The sequence below is a fragment of the Squalius cephalus genome, assembly GCF_949319135.1.
Source record: "Squalius cephalus genome assembly, chromosome: 8".
Taxonomy (NCBI): domain Eukaryota; kingdom Metazoa; phylum Chordata; class Actinopteri; order Cypriniformes; family Leuciscidae; genus Squalius; species Squalius cephalus.
The window spans coordinates 21,318,901-21,339,674 of record NC_137129.1 but is presented as its reverse complement, the minus strand read 5'-3'; the positions used below and the strand labels follow the sequence as shown (position 1 = coordinate 21,339,674).

General features: G+C 39.2%; 2 protein-coding genes across 2 annotated transcripts in view; one reads left to right on the top strand and one right to left on the bottom strand.

Annotated features, from left to right (window-relative positions):
- Positions 1–4,112: 4,112 nt before the first annotated feature.
- Positions 4,113–5,302, top strand: LOC307163301 (putative inhibitor of apoptosis; the record flags this gene model as incomplete). Its single annotated transcript, XM_079879341.1, has 1 exon — positions 4,113–5,302. The coding sequence occupies exon 1, from the start codon at positions 4,178–4,180 to the stop codon at positions 5,300–5,302; it is 1,125 nt and encodes a 374-aa protein (XP_079735467.1). The 5' UTR covers positions 4,113–4,177.
- Positions 5,303–17,843: 12,541 nt separating this feature from the next.
- Positions 17,844–20,774, bottom strand: part of maneal (mannosidase endo-alpha like) — a 262,891-nt gene continuing 259,960 nt past the window's right edge. Inside the window, exon 5 of the transcript XR_013821949.1 lies at positions 17,844–20,267. The gene's annotated coding sequence lies outside the window, so the exon portion shown is untranslated. The remainder of the gene's footprint in view (positions 20,268–20,774) is intronic.

The window sequence follows — 20,774 nt, the reverse complement described above, 5'->3', positions numbered from 1 at the left end:
TGGTTAAAGAAAGAACTCACTCCCCCATCTCTGAGCACACAGAGTGTCCGGATGACAGTGCGCGCCGCTCACGAGCCTCGCCACTCTCGTCCCCCTCTGTCGCCAGTTCCCTGCCAGAGCACGCCCCCGTGGGACGCTGGTCCTCCCCTGGCCTCCTCTGGCAGGACGCGGCTAATGACCGTGCCCCCGCACCGGGCCGCTACGCCACCCACGCCTGGGCCGGTCATTCCGCCTCGCTGCACCACCGAGGGTACGTCTGTGGTCCGTATGACCCCGCTGGTACAGTTCCTGGAAGCCTGGTTAGAGCTTCCCAGGCTGTCCCGCTGGGTCGCGAGGACCATCAGGCTCGGCTACGCGATTCAGTTCGCGCGGTCTCCTCCCCGTTTCAGGGGAGTCCGCTTCACTATGGTCGGTGGCAATGCCCCGGTTATGAGAGCGGAGGTCGCTACCTTACTGGCGAAGGGTGCGATCGAGACTGTCCCTCCAGCCGAAATGAGGTCCGGCTTTTACAGCCCCTACTTCATTGTACCGAAGAAATCCGGTGGGTTACGACCAATCCTCGACTTGCGCGTTTTGAACAGCTCCGCTCACAGGATGCCGTTCAAGATGCTCACGGCCAAACGCATTTTCGAGTGCATACGGCCGCAGGATTGGTTTGCAGCGATCGACCTGAAGGACGCCTACTTCCATGTCTCCATTCTTCCTCGACACAGACCGTTTCTACGGTTTGCTTTCGAGGGGCAGGCATACCAGTACGCGGTTCTCCCTTTCGGGCTAGCCCTGTCTCCTCGCGTCTTCATGAAGGTCGTCGAGGCAGCCCTTGTTCCCCTTCTGGAACACGGGGTTCGCATCCTGAACTATCTCGACGACTGGCTGATCCTAGCTCACTCTCGAGACCAGGTTTGCGAACACAGGGACCTAGTGCTCCGGCACCTAGCTCGTCTGGGCCTTCGGGTCAACTGGGAGAAGAGCAAACTCTGCCCAGTACAGAGGATCTCTTTTCTCGGTATGGAAATCGACTAGGTCGCCATGTGCGCGCAGCTTACGAGCGAGCGCGCGCAGTCACTGCTGACTTGAGTGTGGTTCCACTGAAACTATTTCAGAGGCTCCTGGGGCATATGGCATCCGCAGCCGCAGTCACGCCGCTCGGGTTGCTTCATATGAGACCACTTCAGCTTTGGCTTCGCGATCGAGTCCCGAGGTGGGCATGGCATCACGGCACGCTCCGAGTCCCAGTGACTCCGACCTGCCGTCAGTCCTTCACCCCGTGGTCGAACCTCAGTTTTCTTCGGGCCGGAGTGCCCTTGGAACGAGTGTCCAGGCATGTTGTTGTATCAACAGATGCCTCCACCACGGGTTGGGGCGCCATGTGCAATGGACATGCTGCCGCGGGCTCCTGGACAGGACCCCAGCGCCTTTGGCATGTCAATTGCCTCGAGTTGTTGGCGGTACGTCTTGCCCTGCACCGCTTCCATGCGTTGCTCAGGGGTCAACACGTACTAGTCCGATCGGATAATACCGCGACTGTAGCGTACATCAACCGTCAAGGTGGTCTGCGCTCCCGCCGTATGTCACAACTCGCCCGCCACCTCCTCATATGGAGTCAGAAGCATCTGAGGTCGCTTCGTGCCATTTATATCCCGGGAGACCTGAACCAGGCGGCCGACGAGCTGTCTCGGCTTCGGCCCCTCGCTGGAGATTGGCGACTCCATCCCCAGACGGTTCAGCTGATCTGGGATCATTTCGGGGACGCACAGGTAGACCTGTTTGCCTCCCACGACTCGTCCCACTGCGACCTGTATTATTCCCTGACCGAGGGCACGCTCGGCACGGATGCACTGGCGCACAGCTGGCCGCGGGGCCTCCGCAAGTATGCGTTTCCCCCAGTGAGCCTTCTTGCGCAGACCTTGCGCAAGATCAGGGAGGACGAGGAGCAGGTAGTTTTGGTAGCCCCGTATTGGCCCAACCGCACCTGGTTCTCAGAACTAGTACTCCTCGCGACAGCACCTCCCTGGCCAATTCCTCTGAGGAAGGACCTGCTTTCTCAGGGACGGGGCACCTTATGGCACCCTCGTCCCGATCTTTGGAACCTCCACGTGTGGCTCCTGGACGGGATGAGGCAGGTTTGAGTACCCTACCACCAGCGGTGGTGGCTACCATCACTTCCGCTAGAGCATTGTCCACGAGACATGCCTATGCGTTGAAGTGGAACCTCTTCGTCAACTGGTGTTCTTCTAAAAATCTAGAACCCACGAAATGCCCCATCAGTGTCGTGCTTTCCTTCCTGCAAGAAGGGTTGGAGCGAAGGCTGTCTCCCTCCACCCTGAAAGTGTATGTTGCCGCTATTGCCGCACATCACGACGCAGTTGATGGTAAGTCCTTTGGAAAGCACGACCTGATCGTCAGGTTCCTGAGGGGAGCCAGGAGACTGAATCCTCCTCGTCCTCCCCTCGTACCCTCTTGGGACCTCTCAGTGGTTTTAACTGCCCTGCAGAGTGCTCCCTTTGAGCCTCTGCAATCAGTGGGAGCTTAAGTTCCTGTCAATGAAGACAGCGCTCCTGGTTGCATTGGCCTCCATCAAGAGGGTAGGGGACCTGCAGGCATTTTCGGTTGACGAAGCGTGCCTGGAATTCGGGCCGGCTAACTCTCACGTAATCCTGAGACCCCGGCCTGGATATGTGCCCAAGGTTCCCACCACACCCTTTCGAGATCAGGTGGTGAACCTGCAAGCGCTGCCTTGGAGGAGGCAGACCCAGCCTTGGCACTGCTCTGTCCAGTACGCGCACTCCGTGCTTACGTTGACAGGACGCAGTGTTTCAGGACCTCAGACCAGCTCTTTGTCTGTCATGGTGGGAAGCTGAAGGGAAAGGCTCTCTCCAAGCAAAGGTTGTCTCACTGGATAGTGGACGCCATTGCTTTGGCATACCAGCAGCAAGGTCGACCATGCCCCCTTGGTGTGACGGCCCACTCCACCCGGAGTGTGGCATCCTCTTGGGCTCTAGCGCATGGCGCCTCGCTAACAGACATCTGCAGAGCTGCAGGCTGGGCGACACCTAATACATTCGCGAGATTCTACAATCTCCGAGTGGAGCCAGTTTCTTCTCATGTACTCGCTTCAACTAGCCGGTAAGAGATTCAGCTCAGGTGTCTTCACTTGCTCGCCATTCCTCTCCACGGACGGGATACGTGCGATATTCTCCTCAGGTGAGCCTAATAAGCCCTGAGTCTCCTCCAGCACTGACGACGTCAACGCCAGAGTTATGCCACCGGCAGCTTTCGCGCTTGGCTAGGTGCCTCCATGTGCATGGTTCCCCCTCTGGGTGACCCCCACATGTGTATTCCACTGTAAGCCTCTTTTGAGCATGTGTCTTTCCCTTGGCAAGCCACCTTGCCACCCCTGGGGTTGAAATATTCCACCTGCGGCTGGACACCCCAGTGTTACTCCGTATGCAGCCCTTCGGGGTCATATGTGTATTCTAAGTCCCCCCCTTCGGGTTGGGCATGATTGCATATTTCCACTGGATATGCTTCCCAGTGTACCTTGGTATTCCTGTGTTAAGTAGGACTCCTTCGTCCGTGCTAGTCTCACGACAGGGAGCTCAGACTTACGCAGGGCACTGGAAGACAGGCGAGAGGTGGCGTGATTCGTGACGTAACTCAGAGTGACAACGAAAGGGAACGTCTCGGTTACGTATGTAACCCTCGTTCCCTGAGTAGGGAACGGAGACGTTACGTCTTCCTGCCATTTCCGCTGTACCGCTGGAAACGCCTGAGTTCAGTCTCGGCTCCTCAGCGAAGACATATCTGCATGTTGCCAGCGCACTTCCTTATATACCCCCAGGGTGGGGCGGAGTTACGCTATGCAAATTCCGCAGACCCATGGCATTTCTTTGCCATTGGCTCGTTTTATATACTCGAAGATGATAGGATTTCTAAGCGAAACCCCATTCGTCGTCATCCGACGTAACGTCTCCGTTCCCTACTCAGGGAACGAGGGTTACATACGTAACCGAGACGTTTTGTGGTGTTGAAATTCGAATTCATCAAAATTCATCATAGAGGGAGGAAGCACATACCCCCTACGTAGACCTTCTATCTGTTCAACGACTAGACACTAGTCATGGGATGTCCGGCAGAGAGAAGGGCTTGAGTGGATACGCCCTGTGGCCCCATTTTTATGTCTTCATCCAGAGCCTTCATCAAAAGTGCCTTTTCCCCGCTTCGCAACGTAGCCATCCTACAGCTTTCCGCCCCTGCGACAGCCGTAACATCGACCACCACGGCATCCGTTTCAGGCCAAACGGAGGAGCGGGTGGGTTACATGGATATGTCTCACCAGGATATGTCTCACCAGCGCCCTCCGGCTTGTCACAATCCTGGCATGCGTCGCGAACAGGAACGCCTTGACACCTTTCAGAATTGGACTCCTGCTGCAGTAGCTCCGGCCGAGCTTGCCAAAGCTGGTTTCTACTACCTTGGCCAGGGAGACAGAGTGGCTTGCTTCAGTTGTGGAGGCCAGCTTAGCAACTGGGAACCGGGAGATCGGGCAGTATCAGAGCACCAGAGGCATTACCCCAACTGCCGCTTCGTTCGAGGTGACCGTGCAGATAATGTACCTTTATCTAGCCTTTTCAATGTATCGGCAATGCAACAGTGTGAAGAAAGGTCGCTCACATTTGTCTACTGGCCCTCAAGAATAACTGTTCGACCAGACCAATTGGCTAAGGCTGGTTTTTACTATGTTGGTCGTAATGATGACGTGAAGTGCTTTTGTTGCGATGGTGGACTCAGATGTTGGGAGTCTGGTGATGATCCATGGGTAGAACATGCCAAGTGGTTTCCAAGATGTGAATACCTGTTGCAAGAAAAGGGCCAAGAGTTTGTTCATCAGATTCAAGCAAGATTTCCAAGACTATTTGAGCAGCTATTGACTCATGGAGACAGCGACTCGAGAGAATGTGTTGATCCACCCATTGTACACCTGGGTCCTGGAGAAGATGCAGTGATGATGAACAATCCTGTGGTGAAGTCTGCTTTAGAGATGGAATTTGAGTGTGGCCTGACGGCCCAGACAGATGAAGCTGCATCACCGAGTCAAGATCTTTCAGACTTGCCTATGGAGGAACAGTTAAGAAGACTTCAAGAGGAGCGCACATGCAAAGTTTGCATGGATAAGGAAGTGAACATTGTCTTCATCCCCTGTGGTCACCTAGTTGTGTGCAAAGAATGTGCGCCTTCTCTGAGCAAGTGTCCCATATGTAGAGGATTGGTCAAAGGCGCCGTCCGTACTTTCCTATCATAAAGTTTTCCTATCATTTGGATTTGCAAATTTACATTTAACTTGATGAATAAAAACAAAGGAGAAGTTCATTATTTTCACTTTCAATCCAGTGACAACAGTTTTTGGATTTACAAACATTTAGAAAGTAGTTAGGATGTGCATGCTTTAAGTTAATGTGCTTTAAGATTAATTTTGCGGAGGCTTTAAGTTCATTTAACTATTAAGAGGTTAAAGTTCATAGACCTTTAAAATTAGTTAAAATTAAAATGTGATATCCATATCGCATCATTACTGAATTCAGGGGTGTTTAATAGATTCAATAGTGATCAAGCACCAGCTGAGCTTTTCTTCAAACAAAAGTAATTTTCTGATAAATCATCGTACACCTACATGTGTTTTGTTGTATGCAAAGATTTTGAGGGTCGCTTATAGAAAGGGGCGTCCTTGTCTTTGTTTCGCGGTATTTTTAAAAACATAGAACCAGAGAACAGAGAACCTTGTGCGGCATATAAAGGGTTAAAATATACATTTCAGCACTATTTAAAAACTAGGACGGTATAATGTAAATGTCTCGCGTATCAAATCAAGATACAAATCAAGCCAATTCATGCGAATACCGTCGTGTATGAACAAAGAGATATATAACAAATATGATATCCGGGGGAAAGTGTAACGAAAACGGCATAAAAAAAAACATTACAATCACACCCGGCAATACGGTAAGTGTTAAAAGTGTAAGGAAAATAGACAAGCTACAATAGATTGAGAATGGTGTTGTTAAACAATTTCAAAACAGGGTGTTTCAGAAGAAATGCAAACAAAATCTTTTAAACAAAGTCTTGTTTCAGAGTCGGTACGGTGAAAACTGTGTGACGTGTGTGAACTTTGATGACGCCGGGAACACTAGCGCTGTTAAATATGCGGTTCAATATAAACAAGAATCCAATGTGTGAATCCTGAATATGTTTCACATATAACCGATGATTGTTAGATAGTTAGATGATTTATCTAACGATTGAAATTGACGATAGATTTTTATTTTTATATGTTCAATATTTCAGCATTCTGCTGAATAAAAAGAAGATCATAAAAAGAAGAGCAATTATTAAATTATAAAACACAGCGTCTGTTTTCTGGATCGGGCCTAAAAGACGGATGCCTAAAACTCTGGTGTGGACGGAATAAAAAAATGAATCAATTCACATAAAAATACCACTTGTCAACCGTAATTCATTAGCTTAACTGTGTAATAGTTAGACGAGTTTAAAGTGTAATAGGTAACAGAAAAACAGCCATACTCATCTTTCACGTCGATGTTTCGTAGGCATAGCAGAAAGATTTAGTCAAACACTATCGTGTAGAAGGACCTATAATGTATAGGATACATTCCTAACATGTTTGACCACGCTATATGTACTTTTTGCAAACTGTACAAAAAGAAGCAAGATGTAAACGGCGTAATATGTAAAATGTCAATTACAAACAGTCAAAACTGATCACAAGTGGCTTTTTCTGTATTTTGTTTTAAATGGCTCATGATGATGAAGAATTAGAATTTACTTTTGTGCAATTTTATCTTCAGGTTTTACTGGAGTGCGGAACTTTGTTTAACAGCCTCAAGCTTTAATGAGTATGCATCTCTCGGTGCAGTAGTCGGATGTGATTCTGTTGTAATAGTGTAAAACAGTTTGTGTGATTCGTATTTGTGTGATTGATATCAATTTAGTCAAACTATCACTTAAATTCTTAAGCGTCATTTATTTCTATAAACGGCTCTCAAAGAAACGTCTTCACCTAAAACACATACACAGTCCAACATGTGAAACAGTGTCATCTGTTATCTGAACAAGATGACTAAATCTAGCGGAGTAATAAACTTTTGTGTATTTATTTGTGCATCACAAATTCTTCGTGATTTGGTCTTTTGAATCTTACATGGACACGTGTGATTCCAAAGATGATGTTTTAAAGTTATAGGGTGTGGAACTTTGCATCACTACGGTGTGACAAAATATGCTGCTGTGTAAAGATACAGCGAAAGATACAAGTAGGAGAATATCTAACTGTATAGTGTAGATTGTGAACATTCCATTTTTCAAATAATACATCTCTTTTATTTGTGCCGGATGTTGAAGTGTTAGATTAGTTAATAACAAACACTTTAAATCAACATAATATTAATCAATAAAATATGGTATAATTACAGTTTGAAAATGTTTATTTACAACGTTTTGCGTTGTGAGTGAGATGTTAGAGAAATCTGGCTGCACTATGCCTGAAACATTTATGTAGGACTGTCAAAAAATCATCCGTTATCATGGTTTAGTTGTATTTTCTTTTCTTTTTTTCTTAAAAATTACCTTGTTTAATCGTATTCATATTTATCAGGTTGATATTTGTAGAAATAAGCAAAGTACATTTATAAAACAAAAAAGAACCAGTTAAAGGCCTTGTGTCAGACTTTGTGACACTTAACTTTTTATTCTAACTTTAAAAAGAGTCATACAGTATTTGATTTTTACAAATACCTAAACCAACGGGCCTAAACCACTGACCCCTGAAGTTATGACTTCTGAAGGCCTAGATTCGCTCGGCTGAAAAATGGTATTTTATTAGCTAAAATCATTGTCTTTATTCATAAATATGTCCTCATGGGTGTAAAATGATCTCTGCCAATGATCTGATTTTAAGAAAGATCATTTCTTATCTTTATTTACATGGGGCGGGTAAGTCCAAGGAGGCTTCCGTGTCGTTCCGCCATCTTGAAAAAGAGCAGAGAGGGACAAAAAGCACTAGCACGTTTCATCATCAACACTACTATAGTCAACAACCAAATTATGACTTAAACCCGTTTTAAGTATTACATTAAAAAGGCGTAATTGACAAAAATTGTAATTCTGAATTAAGTAATAATTATGACAAGTCGAAATTATGACTTAAAAAAGTTGAAATTATGACTATGCGTCATAATTATGAGATAAATTGAAATTACTAAATTACTAAATTGAAATTATGATAAAGTAAGTATTCCATAGTGAAATTTTCTGAATTCAATATAATTGTATTTGTGAAAATGATTCAGTACCGAAACAGCATTTATGAGTTTTTACGTATCTTCTGCTTGTTTCTGCAGTTCGTGTAGGCCTCTAAGACTATGAATAACTAAAAATTATTATTGATGAACTTGAATAACTTGAATTTTGTTGGCAATATAAAAAAATTGTCTTCCCATACCGGGAGTCGAACCCGGGCAGCCTGGATGAAAACCAGGAATCCTAACCGCTAGACCATATGGGAGGGATTGATACTGCCCGCGGCACATTTGAAAGGCTGCACTGCATGGTACAATATAATGCAGGATCATAGTTATGCCGAGCCACAGGAGAAGGAATCCTCGTCGCCAAAAAGCTAAAATGTTATTTATCGGTATGTAAGTAAATATCGGGATAGCTTTTCCCAGGTGGAAAGAGCTAATGAAGGAGAGGGACTCTGTAGGTGCCTGCTTTCTTCTCGACGGGTAAGTCAAAATTACGGTCTAAATGACAAGCTTGGTTGTGTAAATCATTATATAGGCGGCATAACGGTAGAACATGTACAATTAAACTCGATGAAGCGCTATCGGAAGACATGTTGTCATAGATTCTTGACGCATAACAGCTACCGCAGTTGCAACACGCATTTGAAAAAGCGAGTAGATGGGACAACCGCTAGATGGGAATCTTTTTAAATCTTTAACAAAAACGCCTCCAAAATCGAGGAGGTCAAAGGGCATGCTTCCTGCTATAGCTCTCCCCAAAGTCTGTTCATGCGGCCACCATCAACAAATGCTAACATTTGAAACTTCTACATGTATTTTGAGTAGATGACCGATAGTATATTCTCACACTGATATATTTCCACACTGATTAAGGATAGTTTGGGAGATACAAGTAAAAATGATCTTATACGATCTTATACGTGTAATAGTTCATAGCTACCAGTAAGATTAAATATTCGCTCAAGACCAACTTTACTTATCACACATTGCGTCTCTGAAATCGCGTGGTGATTTTCCATAATACAACTTAGTCTAAATAAGAGCAATGTGGAGTCCTCGGATTTCTTAAAAACAACGCAGCAACAAAACATTGTGACAAACTTTGACAACATGTGGTATGGACAAAAGATCTAAGACGCCTAAGTACAGTTTTTCAACCATCTAAAGTTTTTGGACAGACGCTGTTTAGTAACAATAATACATAAATCTTCTAAGAAGATAAATAGAAGATATGATTTTATTTAAACTTTTAAGGTTATGCTTTTAAATGAATTTGAACAGTTCGTATAAAACTCTGGATGTAGTATGCTCTGAAACGCAGACTAGATTTACTGTGACATTGTCCCCCGAGACTCATCTGGTCTGTTGCCCTATATCCTGAAGCTTCAGTTCACACTGTAGTTTATCACTGAAGGGTCTGGGGCTGTTATGTTTATGACAACTTAAACTATTTGCTTTTTTGGATCGTTTTTATCATTGCATAAAGAACTACTTCGGCTCTCTGGAAATGTAAGGTGTTTTTATTTAGCTAAAACTTTGTTTACATTTTATTAATTATTTATTTAGATGTACGGGATAGTATGACGGTACAAAAATCATTATGGCTATGGAAAACCACAAAAATTGAATCTTTTTCATATAAATGAGATTTAAGACGACCAAGTACAGTTTTTCAACACTCTAAAGTTTTGAACAGACATTGTTTAATAACAATTATACTTTAGGTCACCGTTAAGCAAAATAATTTATATCATACATAAGTCTTCTAAAAGATAAATAGAAGATGAGTATGTATTCAAACTTTAAAGATTTAATTTAATATCTAATGTAAACTTTTAAGGTTATGCTTTGAAATTAATTTAGTATGGAAAGGCGTTAGCAGACTAACATGACATACGCTCTGTCACCCGATATCCTGAAGCTATCATTATTGTTCAGTAACTTCTTTCTCAGCGCTGATCGGAAGGACCTTATTTCTGGAAGATTCCCAGTTTCTAAATGTTCTCATGGTTGCTCTCTCTGAAGATAGGCCTATGTTGTTGTCATTTTTCTCACAGATACAACTTAAGGAATTATTGAACATTTCACAGGCGTGAGATGACTTGTGACGCTTCAAATTTCAAATTATTTTACATACCCATGATAAATAAGTAAAAATACTTTAAGTTCAAGTCAAATTTTTCCACAGACCATTGTTGTAGAATATTTGTTTTTATAAAGACTTTTAATAATTTATTTAAAACATCTTTTATTTTTCTTTTAACCTTTTAAGATTATACTTTGAAGTAATTTTAGCCCTAACACAATGTCTCATCCCATCACTGAATACACTCCTCTGAGTCAGAGACGCTGGTGTGAGAGAGAACCACTGTGTGATTTATGTCTCTTAAGAGCTTCTTGAACATGTAAGTTCAAGAGTTGTAAGTTTCTAAACATGTAAGATGATTTCATTTGTTCATCTAAATCTAAACAATTGGTTTCAGTAGATTTTTTAGTAAGATATTTATTTTATATTATTTGTGTAACGTTGTTTAATCTCACTTTCACTGTGCTCAGGAATTGTGGATGGGGGATCCTGTTTCAGATGACAGAGCTCACATGTGAAGGGGGCGCGCGCACACACACACACACACACACACACACACACACACACACACACACACACACGTGTGTTTTACTTTTTGACACACATACCGCGAGCCTCCCAATGTTTTGAGACAGTTTTGTTTATCTAAAACTGAAATACTTGGTTCGGTAAATTTTATAAGTATTTCATTATATACTTTTAAAAAGAACAGAATATTTTTTCGTATGGACAATGATGTGTTAGGAGCTACTTCTTCAACTCTCTCTAAAATAATGTAAGATGATTTTTTATTATTTTGTTTATCTAAAATAATTGGTTTCAGTAGCTTTTTATTTGATATTCTTTTATTCATCTAAAGCTAAAACAATTGGATCAATAAGATATTTATATTATACTTTTAAAGGCATGTTTTCAACTTTGGTTTAATTATTTTATTTTATATTATACAATTTATACACTTTTAAAGAGCAGAATGTTTTATGTAAGATGAATTTATTTATTCAGCTAAAACAATTGGATCAATAAGATATATTTTATATACTTTTAAAGGTATGTTTTTCAACTTTTGTTAGTGTGAGATTTCACCGTACTCCGGTATGCAAAGGAGGGGGTCAGAGCTCAGACGGAGAGGGGGCGCGCATAGACGGACACAGATGCGCACACGGCTCCTTTACTTTTTGAGACAGTGTGAGGTCATTCAGGAAAAACAGTGTTTTTCTTTTACCACTTTTAATAATTTAACAACTCTATTACAACTTTTAATAATGTATTAAATTTAAAACATTTTTAAACTTTTAGGATTATAATTTCAGCCCCTGATATCTTGATCACTGAAGTCAGAGACCGTCCAGACTTACAAACATGTAAGAAGATTTTTATTTTTATTCTTTTTAGTAAGATATATTGTGTAAGCATTCCATTATATACTTTTAAAGGATAGAATGTTTTTTCAACCTTAGTTTAATTGTTTTAGATTATATAATTTATATTATATACATTATATAAAGGATAGAATATAAAGAGCAGTATGTTTTATGTAAGACGATTTTATTTTGTATCTAAAACTAAAATAATTGGTTTTAGTAAGCTTTTTATTTTATATACTTTTATTCATCTACAACTAAAATAATTGGTTTCAGTAGATTTTACTTTAAAAAGGATGTGATGTTGTTTCAGCACAGTGACCGAACAGCACATGTTCAGATGTCAGTGCCCGATGCTCTGGAATGTAAAGGGTGGGAGGGAGCGAAGGCGTCTGTGACACATGTCCCATATAACCACACTCACACACACACACACACACACACACACACACACACACACACACACACACACACGACACAAAGCTTGTTGTCTGTGACACACACGCATAACTAGAACATGACACCATATAACCTGACAGAAACCCATATAACCAGACACCGGCTGTTTGAATCCGTCAAAACTCTCCGTCAAAAAACATCTGTTCTGTTAAAATAGGACAAACTACCCGTCAAAACTATGATTTAGGGCTAGCTAGGTCATAGGGCAAAACTAACTGTCAAAACCCATGACCGATGCGTGGGAGGGGTCAGTAGGTTAATCCCATGACCTCAGTCGGGAAGTTCAACCCATCAATCATAAAGGTCACCGGAAGTTCAACCTGTCAAAAGGTCAAAGGTCAAAGTCATTAATCATTTTGACATAAGCCCCAGCATAAGGACTACTCTCTTATAATGGTGTCACTGCAGGCAGATCAATAATATTGTTGAATATTAAGTATATGTATAATGTATATGTATATGTACATTATTCATATAGGCTATGTTTTGGGAAAGTTACCTGTTTAGGGCCAGAGCTCAACCTACTTCAACCTTGTAGTTTTGTATCTGTGTGTGCACAAGTATTCTTTGTTACAGATCACTATTGGTGAGGTGAACAACTGGCACCCTGGGAAGATGGAATGACTTGTTTTCCTGACAAGCTGGAGCCTAGAAACATAGTTCTGTGACCTAGAAGGGTCACTTTGTGCCTAAAACTGGGTCTTGATGTCATCCGGATAATCAATGGAGACATGCTTCTGTCTATCAGTCCATATGTGGAGATTATCTAAGTTTATCTATTTCTTAACCAATCAGAATCATTCAACTTTAAGTAATGACGTAGCTTAGTGACCTGTGTAAAGTATAATTGCTGTGGTTTTGTTAATGTATGCAGAGCGGCCTATGAACTCCTTGTGAGTGTTGAAGCTGACTTCTGCTGATGAAACTGCAAACTATTCTTCAGTAAAATGTTCAATTGATTTAACTTCTGACTCTGGCTCTTCATTCATCATATCTGGTTCTTGGGGCTTTAACTGTAAAATCTCAGAGTAGAAATTGCTTGTGAGTAAAAACAATTTTAAAATCACTGAAAATCAAAATAACTAGTCATGTAAATGTCATGCAAAATCATTGGTAATGTAGGGCTGAGCAAATATGGGTAGAACTATTTACTGCCCTAGTACTTTTAAAGGTATACATGTGAATTAAACATGGCACAATGGCCTTCATCATCCCAGTATGCTAATGCCGATCTAGAGCAGGGATTTCATCAATATGCTGATTGAGGACTGTTGGGACACTCCAGGCACAGGATGGTTCTGTCGGGAGAGACAGAGTTGTTTGCACCTCAATGACACGTCTGTACCATTTGCTTCACAGGACATATGCTTTCAACTACATACTGTTTATTTATTAATGTGTTCTAATATGTAACTATGCCATGTTTGGTCTCATCTGACAGCTTATAAACTGAAATGAATGGTGGTGAACTTAATAGAGATATTAAAGTATTCTAATGTACAATCTGGTACTATTGCTTAAACATACATTGAGGAGAATATGTTAATGTTCTTCTCCCCCTCTGGATCTCCACCCATTTGCTTCATCTTTTGGTTTCCTGTCAGTTGGGTTTGGTGTTGGTATTCCACTCATTTTTAACAATGCTTTGCTCAGGGTATAAGAAGGAAAGGTAACTGTTGATCTAGGAGAAAGGCTTTAACCCTGCCACTCCCGCACACTGGTGCGTAACCTCATACTACAAGAAAGGCTTTTACGGCCTCTTCTGCACGACAGTGCATTATTTCTTACAACTAAGTTTCTATACAGTATTTTGTTCCATTCTACTGTCTGTATATTTAAACATGTAACTTAATAAATAACTTTGCCTGCTTTAAAGGCTTAGAGAATCGTTCATTTTATCACTGATTATTGAAAGCTAAAGTGATTATAACTTTCGTTATCTAAACGTTCAGGTTAAATCCTACGGTTATCAGTTCTAAGAAAGACCTTTACCTATAAAGAATAAGAGGTTAAAGAATAACAACAACTTTAATGGAGATTAATTATATTGGAGTCAGATAAATATTTAAATTATACATGTTATCCTTCAACTGCCTTTTGTTCCGATTATTGGTTCAAAATAGCAGCGTAAGCTTCCAGCCTTACAGTAATGAAAAGCGCGAACCCTGAAGAATGATGAACCCATGATTGCTTCTTATGGAATTCTGAAATGTACTTATTAGATTTATTTATAATTAATTTCATTATTTTAATATATTGCTATTCCTACTTCCTAATTAAAAAAAAAAAAAAAAATATATATATATATGAAAATGAGCAGCTTTGTCAATACATGTTTTTGGGTTTTTTTAAACAAAATGTGCGTGATGTTTCTCCTTGAAAAACTTGACGTCAGTGCTAAGATGGTAAAGTTTGCTCACTGGCCCAGCAGAGCTCACTATTTTCATACAGAGTTCTGATCTCTGAAGTGATGGAGATGTTAATAATGCATGATAACTACTCACTAAGAATGCATACTTTTATGTATCATACACTTTTTTATTGATCAGCTAATTTTCAGATGTGGAGCACAGTCAATAGCAGGAACCTTTCAACCTGGTTCATTGTCTCTGCTTTTGTTTTGCCAAATTTATTTCCAGTTTGCAGCGTTAGCGTGTCCTGATGAGACTTTTTATCTACACCAGGCAAATTGCTGAGATCACACACACCATCTTTTTTTTTGCTAACAGTGCATCTGTCTTGCCCATCTCTGAAGGAGCCTCACATTAGAGAGCCTGAAATACTCTGAACCTGTTTTGAGTGATTCACATGAATGAGGCGGATGTGACCCTCACTTGATATGATAAATAAAGAGTTGTTGAGTTCAGTGAAGCAGTCTGAAATTGAAAAATGAAGCTATACAAAAATAGGATGAATTTACATTAGGAGGAGACTGGGGATAAAAGTAATACCTTTTGTTTGAACATTGGTAACTCAGTGGTCTGCTATAAATATAACTCACTTGGACATGTACAAAACAATCACAGATTATAGTTAATGTCAAACACAAATTAAATCGGATGAGTAATAACAATGACAGGTCATTTGCTGAAAGATCCACACAGTCTAAATTTACGCAAGAATGTTATTGAAGAACAAAGAATAATCAGTTTTGAAAAAAGTGAACAATTTAAAAAGAATTTCGGTAACACTTTACAATAAGGTTCATTAGTTAACATTAGTTAATGTATTAAATAACATGATCTAACAATGAGCAATACATTTGTTACAGCATTTATTCATCTTTGTTAATGTTAGTTAATAAAAATACAGCTGTTCATTGTTTGTTCATGTTAGTTCACAGCATATTACATAATGTTAACAAATAAAATCTTTGATTTTAATAACGTATTAGTAAATGTTATTAGTAAATGTTGAAATTAATATTAACTAAGATTAATAAATGCTGAAGATTGTTCATTCTTAGATCATGTTAACAAAGGTAGTTAACTAATGAACCTTATTGTAAAGTGTTACCAGAATTTCTTTGAGGACTTTAAATTTAGCAGAAAAACAACTGCTGCATGTCTTTGTGTGAGTGCTCTCTATTCCTGTCATATATCAGTTCACTCACTATGTGGGCATCCACCAATTTTATGTGATTTTCGGGATATCAGCAAAAAAATGCTGGATGAAAATGCAGAGATGTTTTCTCATTGGAGCACATACTATTTAAAAAAAATTAAAAAGTACAATGTTGCTCATTGTAAAGTGTACGATTTCACCCCAAAGCTCATATCTAACTAATATAGTGTTATACTCTTCCCATGTTACACTTCTTAATCTCCACTACGTATGCTTTTACTTTGGGAAGAGCCTAAATGTGTCTAGATGCATGCATGCTTTCATCCGAATTTCTCTGTCCAATAGTAATTATAAGTATAGGTATCTATACAAGTATATTCGGGATCCCTTTAATATTGTACTATTGAACTATAGGTTCCATTTGTTAACATTAGTTAATTATAGTTAACATGAACTAACATTTATTAATCTTAGTAAATATTAATGTTTACTAATACATTAATAAAATCTATGGTTCTCTATGTTAATATTATTTAATGGACCTGAGTTAACATGAATTAACATTAAACTAATATTTTTATTGACTAATGTTAACCAAGATTAATAAATAACAAATGCATATTGCTTATTGTTATTTGTTAGTTGCATTAACTATGCATTAACTAACTTTAACTAATGCTATAATTGTAAAGTGTTATAGGTTATTCTGCTGTCTCGATAATGATTATGATGCCATCTATTTTTTTATAATGTGATGATGTACTTTCATACGTGTAATCTTGTGGTTCAGGCCTACTGGAGAGTCATCTATCATCTATCTTCAAAGCACTTTAACCATCAGCCAAAAAAATGATCTGATTGGTTTCCTCCTAGTCCATTATAGTACAAGATGAATCTATTACCTAGTCCTAGCGGGACGCTTGGCACTCTTATTTTATTATCTTTTTTTTTTTTCGTATCACATATTTTAGTAATCATCATAGATTAGGTATCATTCGAAAGCTTACAAACTCAAAATTCATCCTGTGAAAAACATTTTGAAATTGGATGTTGCGTTATTTTGTGATAGAAGTGATATTTGGACGAAAATGTATTAATTTGTTACATGAGAATGCATCAAAAAATCAAAAAAATCTATGTAATGTGGGTGACACCCGGTGGCTATTTTTGAGTACAACGCCTAAACAAAATTCTCATAGGAACTTAAATTTTTGTGATATCAACTTTAAATTTGGAACACAACTTGGTTAGATATGTGACTTTGATTTTATAGTAATTTTTTAGTAAAATATATTTTGTAAAATATATATTCTATATAAAATAAAAATGTTTAGTACAGTACATTTGATTTACAGTAAATTTAAACTTCCATAACTTTTTCATGCTTTAATTTTTTGAAGTGCTTTCACATAAGCAATAATCAGCTGATTGTCTTTAAAACAAGACCAAACAGGTTTTTTAAAGGATGAATATATTGAATTACAACCATTTAAGTTTGGATAGTACATTTTCACTTCTATTCTCAAAAAGGGGGGTGACAGGCCCTTGTTTTGAATGAGAACATGTCATTTGTTCAGTACAATGTGGACTGCATCTACAGGGGTGTAAAGAAACGGCACTTCATTACAATATTTATGTATGTATTATTCTGGTACATTTCACATTACGAATACTTTTGAAACTGAAAACTTCAGATTTTAATCTGTTATGCATAATTACCTTTTCTTCGCTATTGTGGCTTATATCTGAATGAAACAGCTTCTTGAACGAGAAGAAATGGTATTTGATTTTGTCCATTGGGAATTGATTGGATCATTGGATCGTTGTGGTTTGCAACTCCTGTGATCTCATGTGAGAGACAGGTTGTCCCACCCTCACACCAGTAAACACCAGTGAAGAGATGATGGGAGGGGTGATCATTTTTGTTTTTAAATTATGTGTACAGATAAATTATTTATAATAAGCACTTCAATATTCTATAAAAAAAAACAAGAATTGTTATTTCATGGTGACTTTATAGTCTTTTTGTTCTCCTCTATTTAATAAGCACTAGCTGTATTACAAAACATCTCAAGCTAAGTATCTCTGTTTGTGTCACATGTCATTTTCTATTTCCTGTGCTGTTTTTCAGCTCTAGCCTTACTGAGAATTGTTGATGGAAGGCTGCGAGCACAGGCTTGTCACCCGTGGAAAAAGATTGCCCACAATTATGATTAGGTTTGACATTATTTTGTGCATGGTGTAAGTTGGTTATATGAGCAGGAAAGAGATGATGTGGGATACAGTCAACTAATCGTGTCATTCCACCCAAATGGGCCAGAAACTATAGGACTGGGAACAAGTGCCTCTGGGCATTAACATCAGAATAAATGTTGCTCTCATAGAACACTTTGGTTGTTTTATATCATGAGTTTTATCATTGATGGTTACACTTTATTTGGTAACACTTTATTTTACAGTGTCCTTGTTACATATGTTACATGTATACTTACCAGTAATAAGAGCAAATTAAGCATAATTACATGCAACTAACCCTCAACCAAATCCTAATCCTACCCTAACCCTATAGTAAGTACATGTTGTTTATTAATATTACTCAGTACTTAAATGTATAATTACATTGTAACAATGACACCTTAAAGTGTAACCCTTTATTTTGAGGTGACATTATTACAGTGTAATTACAAAAGTAATATTAATAACAATTATCTACATGTACTAACTATAGGGGTTAATGTTAGGTTTGCATAATTTAAATGTAGCCTAATATTGAAATAAAATGTTATCTTGGGTTGCTTAAACAGATATAGCTTTATAAAGCATCACAGCATTTAGACTTTTCCAAAAGTCATAGTTGTCACGAGTTTGGTTTCAAGGACTTTTGTTTGGACATTAATTTCACCCTGTTATGTTAGTATTCATGTGTCTCTTGTTCCTGTCTCCTTAGTTACTGAGTGTTGCAACATACAAAGCCACTTAAGGCAATCCTGTAAAGGTTGAAAAAAGCCAGCTAACACTTTGGTACACAGGGAAGGATATCAGAGGTCATTTTTTATGGATGTCAATGGAGGAGAGGCTTCACTACGCTGAATAAACTGCTTTAGTTAGAAAATGGCTTATTTAATGAATCGACAGCCCATCAGCTAATCTTCGACATGTTTGCCCTTAAAAATTCGTTTTGGATTGATCTATTTTTAGAATTTACTTATTTATAAGTAAAAGGTATCCTCATCTCTGCTTAAATACAGCCACATTCCCCCTGCCCGTAACAAGTCAACTTTAAATTTTAAACAAGAACACAAGAAAGGATTTTAATATCAACTATCTGGCGACTGCCTAGACAGCAGAATACACCCACATTGTGTAACTATTTCTTTGTGCTTAAGTCAGCTTGTCGCATAAAAGTTTGTATTTTTTCTTCTGTGGCTATTTTAGCATGGTGGTGATTGTGTTAAGTGTGGTGCAATTTGTCCTCTGGATATGCAACACCGTTGAAGTCTGTGTCTGTTTTAAGTGTTGCTTTGTGCAGGGCTGACATTCATAAACTGCTGTTACAGCACTGGCTAACATTAGCTCTACAAGAAGCAACATGGAGACAAAATCTGCCCAGAAACTAAACGTTATTCATCATACATGACAACACCGTCCTAGTTGTATCAAGTAATGTCAATATTGTGCTATGTCAGCGATAAAGTCAGCTTAATGAAACTCAGTTTATCTATAATCTACACAGCACATCAATGCTAATTTAAAGGTAATTCTAGTGAGTTTTCCATAAACAATAATATTGGGTAATGTTGCTTGCGCCTCATGAAAAAATTAGCAATTGTTTATAAAAACATTCTTATTTAAATTGAGACACTGGCTTGAATGTGAAATTTGCATAAGAATTAATAATAATAATAATAAACAATCTTTATACTCTATATTATACAGCATTATGCAAAATAATTGTTTTTCTTTCAGTTTAATATTAAACATGGATTACAATATGCATAATTAATAGGATAACCAATTTTTTAAATGACCTTTTTAAATGTTATCCAAACACACAATAAAAGGTACAGCCTTTAAATATTCAGGCCACACTTTTGCTGCTAGCAGAAGTCAAATTCAGTTCAAGGCCTAATGTTATATAGCTAAAACTGCAAATTCACTCAGCATCGTGTAATTCCAAACAGTATGATTTTCTTTTTTCTTCTGTGGAATACAGGAGGAATATAGCACATTGTCTCCCTTCTCCATCCAATGATAGGGAATGAAGATGGATGCTGCTGAGCTCCAAAAATGACAAAACTATAAAAGCATACCATACAAATTGTGCACTAGCTTTGTGTACAGAACACATTATTTTGTTTAAGTCTAAATGGTTGTTAAAGCCACATATGTAAATTAAAAAAAAATAAAAGTGTGAGAGCGCATTATAGGCTATGATAGCCAGATATGACTATCAATGGGCCCTATTATATACAGGTGCTGGTCATAAAATTAGAATATCATCAAAAAGTGGATTTATTTCAAGAATTCAACTTAACAGGTGAAACTAATATATTATATAGACTCATTACATGCAAAGTGAGATATTTCAAGCCTTTATTTGCAATAATTTTGATGATTATGGCTTACAGCTTATGAAACACACGAAATCAAAATCCCAGAAAATTAGAATATTACATGAAATCACACAGTAATTACACAGTGATACCATGGTCATTGAACCAGGTTTTGGTTCTTTTGGCAGTGTGGGCAGGTGCAAATCCTGCTGGAAAATGAAGGAAGCATGAAGTGCTCTGGAAATGTCCTGGTAGACGGCTGCGTTGACTCTGGATTTAATAAAGCACAGTGGACCAAAGTCCTCTTTTCTGATGAGAGCAAATTTTGCATCTCATTTGGAAACCAAGGTCCCAGAGTCTGGAGGAAGAATGGAGAGGCACACAATCCAAGATGCTTGAAGTCCAGTGTGAAGTTTCCACAGTCTGTGTT